Here is a 10,800-nt window from a genome sequence, read left to right as displayed (position 1 = left end):
CATACATAAGGTCCTACTGCAAAGTGCATTTCCATGTGATCTGCAGAAATAGAGCAGAATGCAGAGAATCTAATCAGACAGTCCTACTGAAGTGGGAACTCACCTGGGCACCAAAGAATGACTCATCTGTACGACACCCTTGCTATCACGCTTCTTTCTTTCTTTTTCCTTTTTTGCTAATCTCTCATTAGAACCAAGCTCTTTAAAATTTAATATGATTATTTTAATTGAGAAATCTTTGAGGCTCATTTTGCAAAGTACTTTTCGCATAAAAATCAGAATCATCACCTTTTTTCCAGAGCAAATTAACCACTTATACACAGAGCATTTCCTATCACTGATTGATACTGTACTTAATCATGCGTCACTCCTTGAATGCTGAATAGAGGATAAGTAAGGGGTACTTCCCAAAGGACATGTTGATGGGTAAGGAGTTGTCCTAGCCTTTAGGGACACAAGCAAAGAGCAGCCTAACTATACTGGCTGAGCAATGAGGATCTCCACTGGTAATCTTCACTTCAGGATGTGAGCCTCAGCCCGGGAGCAAGAGAAAGAAACAGAAAATCTAATAACCCAGCAAGACACCCAGGACCAGCTCCTCTTCCACCTTAGATATAAATATTATTTTTTATGCATCTAAGTCCAAAAATATTCTGCTGCTTGTATCCCTGACAAAATTGTTAATGGGGTAAGGTCTTCCTCCACCTCACCCTTCTTTGTGAATCAGCCTCAGTAGACTAACTAGGGGTGGGTAAGTGGGGCACCAGCCCTGGCCACTGATTTTGACTGGGCCCAAGAATGGCAATTGCTGCTGATGTCTTGGTGGCAGTAGCTGCTACCTTAGGCAAAAAGCTTCCTAGTTACACCTAAAATTGGTCTCAAGTCTAAGAGGACAGCACATTACACAGAAATGGACACGTTACATTAATGACTTTTCAGGGACTCAAGCAGAGTGAAGCAGGAGTGGACTTAGAAGCTTAGGCACCAAAGAGGCAAGAGAGGAACTTGCACTTAAACATATACCTCACAGCTCCATTGACTATAACAACTTGGTCTGTGCTCCAAGCAACACTCTGTGAAGACAAAGAGATTTTCCAGTCTTTGCTCCTTACTGTGGCCCATACCCTGTCCTCACAAAATCTCTGCCATGCCCCAGAGCAAGAGTAGCATGTATTTACAGTAGTGCTGGATAGCCCTGGCTGAGATTGGGGCACTGAGCACAAACACAGGGTAGGACAGCCCAAAATCCAAAAGCTTACACAAGACAAAAAGTGGGAGGAATAAAGCTTCCTCACCCATTTTAGATAGGAGCATCCGAGACAAAGAGATATGAAAGATATTGAAAGGGATACAGGTTTCTGAAAATGCAAAGTGTGATATTTCAAAGCACGAACATGCCCATTAGTGTTTGTAGGAATTTTCATCCTTTTGTAAATCTGACACCAAGCACTTGTCCAAGATCACACAGAGAATATGACAGAGCTAAGAACTGAACCCATTATCTTCTGAATTGCACCTCATTAGCTGAACCACACAGTCACTTTTCTGCCTGGCTGCAGGCTTTGTACTTGGGAGTGGGAAGGCACCCCATGCAAGATACCCCAGAACCTTACCAGTCTTTCTGTTAACTCCACCCCCTCACCCGTGACTACTGAATTAATGGGTTCATTTGCTTCCTACTGAATTTGTGGTTCTTGAGACAACACAACCTTGCTGATAATCCTGTGTTGACCTCACTGAAATGTCAGAAATTAGTGTCATTGACCTGAGTGGTGCTTGCAGATGAAGACTTACAAAAATGAAACCAAAGCTAAAATATACTGGGAACATCTCTAGAATTCACACACAACTTTGCCAAAGGGAGTTGGTGAGGTTCACTAGTCTGAAGAAGTTATTCCCTAGATTTCCACTTGCCATAAGGCTTCCAGACTTGTACACCTGCAAAATATCCCTCAGCACAGCCCACTTTCTCTGGGTTGACATCCATTTTGTATAAATTAGGTAGGAGAGCAGCATTTTCTTGTCAATTTTCCAATTAAATTACACAGAAATAAATCTGAGTTACAGCATAAGTCCCTACAGAATGGGATCCTAATTGCTCTACACATATGTTTAATGGATTAAGTAACAACATAAATTTAATCCATTGATAAGAATGTAATTATACTTTTGTTGCTGGTGTCAGCTAAGTTAATTACATGGGATTGGATCTGTACAGCTGATTGCCTCCTCATTCCTGACTTCAGCATGTGACAGTGGTCATTTGTGTGTTTCCAAGACTTAGGTTAGACCTGAAGAAAGACACCTTTTAAGTCAACAACCATGAAAACCTCCCTACTGTGACCGAGTCAAAACAAACTCAGTTTTCTCCCACCCTCCTAGAACATGCAAACCAGATGACCTGACCAAAGGGAAACAACCTCCAAGAAATCAGTTGCCATCAATTTTTAGTTGCCAGGTTGTTTTGTGGTGGTCCAGAATGAATCTATCTGGCCCACTCTCTCCCACCAACTTTGGAGGCATACATGCTTATCTTCCTGCCAGGAACCCAATCCCTCTTCAGTGGGCATCTGTACAGTCTTGATTCAGTCACAGAAAGCAAATGTACAAATAAATGGGGCTTAATCAGCTACAACGTATAGGAGAGAAAGTCTGTTTCCACAAAGATAGGGGCCAAATTTCACTAGGATCAGGGCTTCATCCTATGTTCTTAGTAGAACCACACAACAAAACACCCAAGATGGGGCAGAATGGAAATGGGCTTGAGGGGCCAAGAAAAAGAAAAGCAAGCCACAGCTGACCTCCTCACTTCCCTACCACTTCCTGAGTGGAGACTACTTGGTGGAAAAGGCTGCAGTCACATGGACCTACACACTGAGGTGGGCACTTTCAATAATGTTCAGAGCAGCTCCTTTCTCAAAGGGCACACGTGGTGCTTTGACAGTGAGGTTCCTTAAGGTTCTCAAAGTGAGCACCTAAAAGGCACAAGATATCTGAGAATTCAGCTATGTAATAAGAATGAGTGCCCAGGACAGAGAGCCTCTGAGTGGGATGAGCACACTCAGGGTCACTGGCAGGTTGCTATATTGCCTCATTTTGGGGAGTGGGCAAAAGGAGAGCAGGAGTGCATAGATAGGATTGTGCTTATGGCAACCCATCTGGCTGTGGCAAGGAAGTGATGTAGACAAACCTTATGTTTACATCTTTTATTTATTGCAATGCAAATAAATACTTATTTAGGAGATTTAAAGCTTCGGTGACAGGCAGGAGGAGAACATACCTTGTGTCAGTAGCCAATTTTGCTTTCCAGAGGACTTAATGACCTTCTCTCTTTGTACAAGTTCCTTTCCATGCTGTATATGTGCCAGTGGGAAACTAAACTCTTGCTATTCTTGCATTTGATTTAGAAAAAGAAAAAAGTGGTTTCTACAAAACACAGAGCTTAGACTCTAGAGAGAGCTAAGCAGAAGGAACAACTCTCCCTAAGCAACATAACAAAGGACCCAAGTGTTTGATAGACCTTGTCTTCTAGTCATTAAGAGTATATAGCTAGACAATGAGCAGAACTGTCTTCTCACTTACATAAGTATAATTCTGGAAGATAATTCAACAAGAGTTATTTCAGCTGCAGACAAGATAAGATTTCAATCTAATGTTTTTATGCAAGCTTAGCTGATTTGAGGCATATGTGGTTCCTCCCTTTAAACACTACTGGAAGTGCAAGAGCACAGCTGCGGAGACACATTTTATTTGCATTTGGAAGTCACGCATATAGAGTTGGCCTGACAAAGCTAAGCTCTTCATTAATAGGAGTTTGAACTCAATAGAGAATTTGTAAATCAAACTGAGGCATATTTGCTCTTATACCAACTATTCAATTGCCAAATTATTTGAGAAGCAGAGATGAGGTATTCCCCATTCTTATTCCAACAGCTGACTTAATTTTTCCATGAGCATTCTAGATTAAAAGGACCCCTTTGAATTCCACATGGAATATATACATATATGCGCACACAAACACATATATACACACACATATAAACATCAAATTCTGTAAATGACACAGGACTCTTCAAACCAAGTGTTTTCCTTTTATCAAAATACTTTTAAATGAAGAAATAAAAAACAAATGACTTTTTTAAAGAATGTTTTGTCAAGCCTCATTGTTAAGGCCGATGTAACAAGACCTCGTCAGTCCCCATTACAGAGTAAATGGGACAGGGCTTTTTAAGGCAAACCAGATAGGCTGGAGGCCATGCCCCAGAGATCAGTATAAAAGGAATGGCCCTAGCAGCAGCAATGGGGCAGAAGGGCTCTGACTGGGGAGAAGGCAAAAGGAAAGCTGAAGAAGAAGAGACCCAAAGGAACTGACTGGGGTATATCTGGGAAAAACCAAGGGAGGCCAAATTGGCTGCAGGGAAAGTCAGCTTGGTGCTGGGCCTGTTCAGAAATATTCAGAAGATGGAAGCGGAAGGGACTGGACAGGGAAATATAAATCAGAAGATTTGCTAGGTCAGAGAAAGTACAAGTTAAAAACATGGTATATCAGGATGCTAGCAAAATCACATTTCATGCCAACTAGATTTTCCTTCTCTTCAGAGATCTGCACATTAAAATCAAGATTATCTAAAGTAAAAAAATGCTAATGAAAAGGGCATATCAGGAGATGCCTGAATCTTCATACTTTGGGTTTAAAGGTCATCTGGTATGAATTAAAATGAAAATGTTGTGGGAGACACAAAATCTTAGATCAATCACCTGGAAGTTTCTTGCATCTTCCTTTGGTCACATGTTCCTGAACTAAATGGACCATGACTTTCATCCAGTCTGGCAGTTTCCATTCCTCTGGAAAAAAATGCTTTTAGAATGTGAAAAAAAGAAAAAAAAATTAATGGATACTAGCCTAAAAGTTACCTGCATACTCTGTTTGCTCCTTTTGCTGCATCAGCTACTTTTGGGATCTAGATTTGACATAACTTCAGCCTGGCTTCCTCCATCCAAATCTAACAAGAGCACCAGCTAAGGAAGAAAAAAAAATAGTGACACTTCCCCTAAAGTTTGAGTTGATTTAGGCAAATCCTTGAATAAAATAGGATGGGGTTTAAAAGAGGAGTCATGGGATTTAAGAGTGAAGCAGTAAAAGGTTTTGTCTAAGGTGACATTCAGTGATCTGGATCAATATCCCTGCATGCACAATAGTCAGTTTGCAGACTTCTGGTATGTTCAATACCCATGGTCCACTAATAATAATAAGGCAGGGGTGGGTAAAATGTGGCCTGTGGGCCGGATGTGACCCACCAGGCCATTCTATCTGGCCCGCAGGGCCTCTAAAAATTTTAGAAAAGTAGTATTAATCTGCCCCTGGCTGCCTGTCATGCGGCCCTCGATGGCTTGCCAAAACTCAGTAAGTGGTCCTCCACCCCAAATAATTGCCTGCCCCGATAAGGGATCCGGCAGGAGGGGTTTAGTTTCCCAGCAGATCCACATTGGCTAGGGCAGTGGTTCTCAGCCTTTTTAGCCACAGACAGTTCAAAGCACAAATTGGCCTGATCAGCCACTCACGTGCTCACAGAAACCAAACCAATCAGTAATATTTATGGTCATTTTCAAATTCAAAGGACAAACAACAGCCTCAAGGCACCCCTACTTATTTCTTCTGAATTTCATGACACCTTGTTGAGAATCGCTGAGCTACAATTTAAATTCAGAGAAGATCTGGAGGGCTGCCTTCAGGATAAAAGGTTAAGAAGCACTGATCTAGTTGGTACCAGGAGAGGCCAGTGGGAATGGGACCTAATCCTGCTATGTGCTGCCTTTTATACTTCTACACCCCCCCCCGTTCTGTACCTGAAAGACAAGGACAACACCCACCACTGAAGCTGTTCCTTCAGGGTCTCACGCATCAGTAACCATCCACTTGGCCCCTCTCTCCAGCCCTGGGAGTCTTGGAGGAGCAGAGATGACAAGCCAGGTTGCAAAACAGCTCCAGCCCCATGTCCATGTAGCCATCTGCCTGCCTGCTGCAGACTGTGCTGTTGGGAGCGTGGGGACAGCAAGCACAGAGGCTACCTGGGGAGTCAGGAGAGGACAGCAGTGGCAACAGTCCTAGAGGACCAGCTACAGGTGCTGCTGAGTAGCTGGGGAAGTTGCAGAGTGCCACATGAGGGGAGGAGAGCATTTCTTTCCTCACATAAGGGCTGGGTGGCATGGCATCCATAACAAGATGTCCAACAATTTTTCTATCCACCGTACAGTCCCTTCATCCAACCCATACTTCCTTAACTTGCTTCATGAATGCTGTGGGAGACCATATCAAAAGCCTTGCTAAAGTCGAGGTTTATCGTGTCCACTGCTTTTCCCCACGTGAGTCAGTCATCTCATAGAAGGCAATCAGGTTGGTCAGGCATGACTTGCCTCCGGTGAATCCATGCCGACTGCTCCTAGTCGCTTTCTTCTCCTCCAAGTGTTTAGAAATGGATTCTTGAGGACCTGCTCCATGATTTTTCCAGGGACTGAGGCTTGCATCAGGGGAGCCCCCCACCAAGGAGTTTAACCTTCCCCCATGCCCAGCAACCAGCTGGGCACAAAGTGGGCTGTTTAGCTGCACTGCCCCACACCTCTCAGGAGCTGCAGGGAAAGAATTATGAAAGCGCCAGGTAGCAGAAAGCCCCATGGCTCCCCATACTCTGGCATGTTGTTCACTTTGCCCCACAGCCATAGCTTAGTATCACAGGTCAGCTGTTGGCCTCCACATGCATCCACATGCTGAAAACCACACAGTGCCAAAGAAAGGGGAGCCCATCAGCTGATAGGTTTTCAGGACAGGAAGCTAAAGTCATGGGGTGCCATCTCATACAGAGCTGCACTGTGTGGCTGACAGCCAAGACTTGCTATTCAACCAGCACTGGGCCCCAGGGCAGAGTATGACTGAAACAGCCACAAAAACATTTCACTTATTCTGTGGAACATTTTTATGGCTGTTTTCTCAGTTTGTTATATCACTAAATTCCTTGAATGTGTGTCCAGGTTACTATTTCTGGCATGATTGACAAAGTTAATCACATCATGATTGTCGTATCTGCCAAGCCCCTAAGTTGCCCAAGGTACTGTTCTTTGATGTTGGTTGTTACATTAGGAGTGGCCAGATATTAGCACAAAATTCTTAACACTGCATTAACATTACGTTTCTTGTTGGGCCTGAGATACTGTTTTAAAAACAATAGGCAGTAGCTAAACCTCAGAAGTCACTGTATTGACACCCCCACCTTTGAGTTAGTTGGTTGCATAGAACATCTGGAAGGAATACAACATTCTCTTTCTCAGTAGAAAGGGCTATGTTATCAAGCCACATGTACCAACTAATGAATGATACTTCTCTGTCAAAGCAAATTTAGTTCAAGTTCAATTCAGATGAATTGTCTGAATTCATAAGTACAGCTTTCAACACCAAAGAGACAGTCCTGTGGCCTAGGAATTCAGGATTTTTCCAAGATAGTCACGAGAATAGAGCTAGCACAAAACCTAAGATTTACCAGGGCAGATTATGCACTCTCTTTGTACTGCTGTACATTCGAAGTAGCTCCATACACTGATGCTAGTTCTGTGTATGAAGGAAATGGAGACCGTGTTCCAGGGCTAAAGAACATTCAACTAGCAGTACATTGGCATCAAGGTACAAAACCTTACATAGATATTCCCTGAAGGTGAAAAGGTAATCAGTGTTTAAGTACCCTGTACTCTCAACACATTAAATTACACAAAACATTAAGAGTTTCCACAGGACTGACAGCTTTCCAGGCACCTGGTGAATTGCTTTCAACTAAGTTAAATGTAATGGAAGATGAATATTCTGCCTGGGTTTACAATAAAAAAGATCAGAAAGACAAATTAAACTAATAAATGCCCAGCTTAATACAGAGGACTGCCATTCCCTTCTTACCATCTCCCCCCACATACTGCATTTTCCATTTCAGTGGGAAGGCGGGGGGAAGTTATAAACTGTACTTGAATTAGCTCAGGATATTGTAACACTTGAACTCTGAACCTTACTCAGTTCTCAGTTGCAAATGGGTAACTCAGAACAGGTCAAGAGGTCATATTTTGCTTCACTCACACCCATCATGGCATTGCAATGGAGTTACATGTCTGTAACCTTCTTCAGATTTATACCAGTAAATGACAAACTAGAAATTATCCTGAAGTCTTTCATTACATTAGTAACATAGAGCTTATTAGTGACATACCATTGACAAACACTTATTTTTACAAATACAGGTTGGCTGTGGGATAGACTTTTTACAGTTCAGAGTACTTGCATATTTTATTAATTTACTCCACTTTGATGTTCCCAAAAAACTCTGAGGCAACCAGTGCCTGAAACTTTCAAATGCATTATTTTGATATATAGTTCAAAGAAATGTCTTTTAGCACCCACATTATTTTGATCATGGTAGCATGAGCCCCTGAAGAGGATGCAGATGAGGTGACCAAACAATCAGAATATTGGTGCTATTTATCATTTGTCCAACCACATCAATTCTGCTCTCAGTAAGGCTTGGACAAAAGCTTCCAAAAATTAACTCTTCTCACATCTTAACAACCTATAGCTGCTGTGGAAAGATTTGGACTTTGAAGCCTACGCCACAACTGTCATGTCAATTTTCTGAAGAAATTCTCTGAAGAAATGGTGTGCGTGCAGGTACACACACACACACACACTGCTAGGCTCACATTTGCCTAAAATAAAATGCAAAAATCAATTAAGGATTCAATGGATCATGAAATATTGAAATGGACAAAATCCTGCTCTTACAGATTTGATTTGATGAGCTAGATAACCAGTTTAACTCCAGTTACTGTGATCTTATAGGATAGATTGCAGTAATTCTTCATTTCTGCATCCGGCTTGAGAAGCAGACTCACTGGACCTAAGTAGCGCCTGTGCGGCCCGCAGAAGAGCACCACTGCCCTCGGCTTGCCCCAGCCCTGCTCCTGGGAGGTGGGGACATGGGGTGGTGGGTGATGGCACTCCATCCCCGCCTGCCCACGCATACCCCCTAGGGCCTTCCTGTGTACCCCCAGTTGATAACCCCAGTTGTAGACTACCTACACCTTGCTAGGTAAGTCAATTAAAGCCTTTGTCCCTCAGTCCCCATTCTTTCTGAAAATAATTGCCCTAATTCATGGGGGTATTGCATGAATAAATACTTCAAAAAGTGTGACAGGGGTGTAGGTTGTGTATGAGGCATTCAGGTATCTCTATGACCCCATAGCATAGACTGCAATATAGAATGACACACACATACACTCTTAAAAAGTTTTTATTAATTTTCATTGTTTAAAAAAAAACAAAAAACCCAAACCCATCAGTGCAACAATTCAGGATTCCCCTTCTCCTACCCCATCAATAAGCAGTAATTAAAGAAAAAAAATAAATCAGGAAATACTGAGTGCTGGAGCCAATGGGTTAGCATTTTGCTATTTATTTCCTTTTGTCAAACTCTGAAAAAGTCCTCTGTATAAATTAAACAATGAAAAAAATGTTATTTTCAATTCTATGTCATCATTACAGTCAACATAATTCATAATAATGCTTCTAAAATGTGTGTCCACAATATATCAGGTATACATTTTGGGGAAAAGAAAAAAAAGGAAAAAAAATATGACATTTTAGGCTTGTTAAAAGGATAATGGTCCCATATTTTTATTAACAGGTTAGCAAAACAAAATCCAATGGATTACAATATTTACATGTTATTTGAAAAATAAAGTAGTGATAAAAGCATGTCACAATCATTTATTTCATTTTTTTTTTCTTTTTCATTTTTGGTAACCATTACAAACACCCAATCCAGGTATGGAACTGTTTAAATACATTTGAAATGAGGCCAATTAAAAAACAAATACAGACACAAAATGTGTGTTTATACTTGTCCCTCTGATGCGTTTTCCACATGATGCTCCCTCCCACCTCTGAAAAAAACCCAAAAAACAAAACCCCCAAACCCACAAAGGATGAATCCTTAAAAGCAAAAAACACCATGCTTCTCAAGTAGCACTTATTCCACAAACGCAACATTTTTGCCATTGATTTTTATGTGAAGCTCTGTGGAACACTGTCTTCTCAGCAGCTTCCTGTCTTTTCCCTCCCCACCCGATATATTCCCCCCAAAAAAACAAAACAAAAAAACAAACAAAGACACATGCATTTTCTAAAACTAGGTTTCAGTCAAGTACTTTCTACTTTTTTGGAAAGAAACTCTTTTTGTTCTCGATCAGAACATACCACGGGCCTGGATCCTGTATTCCTTGCTCAGGCAAAAACTTCCATTGGCTTCAGCAGAACTTTCACCCAAGGAAAAGTGCAGGATCAGTCCCAAGGCGTGTAGATTCCTATTTAGTCTACGCTGCTCTCCTCATGCCAAAAGCTAAGGAGGAGGGAAAAAATAGCAACTCCCATCTTGAATCAGGTAAGAGTAGTTCTCCAGGCTCCATGTAGTATGAAACTCTCTCACCTCCGCTTGCAAAATGATGTGTTAACAGACACCTCTCCCTCCCACTGCACCAAAACAAAAAAGAAACACACACTCCACGTACAAAAGGCAGCCAATCTTAACAAAAAAAAGTTACTGGTGTGAGACTGATAGATGTTAATATGACAAGCAACAGAATGGTTATGAGGACCTAAGTGTTTGGTCCGCAAGCTGCATAGCTGTGCCATAAGTTTGGTTCTTTAGTTTAAATTTGAGGAAAAAAAAGTTAAAACATCTTTGTTATTTCCGTGTTTAAAATAAAAAAAAA

General features: G+C 41.7%; 1 protein-coding gene across 1 annotated transcript in view; it reads right to left on the bottom strand.

Moving 5' to 3' along the window:
- Positions 1 to 4,887: 4,887 nt before the first annotated feature.
- ZNF462 (zinc finger protein 462) overlaps positions 4,888 to 10,800 on the bottom strand; it is a 128,670-nt gene continuing 122,757 nt past the window's right edge. The window contains exon 5 of the mRNA XM_025202781.1: positions 4,888 to 5,019. Within this exon, the coding sequence (XP_025058566.1) occupies positions 4,945 to 5,019 (75 nt within the window). The 3' untranslated portion in view covers positions 4,888 to 4,944. The remainder of the gene's footprint in view (positions 5,020 to 10,800) is intronic.

The sequence above is a fragment of the Alligator sinensis genome, unplaced genomic scaffold (assembly GCF_000455745.1).
Source record: "Alligator sinensis unplaced genomic scaffold, ASM45574v1 scaffold560_1, whole genome shotgun sequence".
In the NCBI taxonomy this organism is placed as follows: Eukaryota; Metazoa; Chordata; order Crocodylia; family Alligatoridae; genus Alligator; species Alligator sinensis.
The sequence above is the reverse complement of the archived record's forward strand: the minus strand, read 5'-3'. Positions and strand labels throughout refer to the sequence as shown.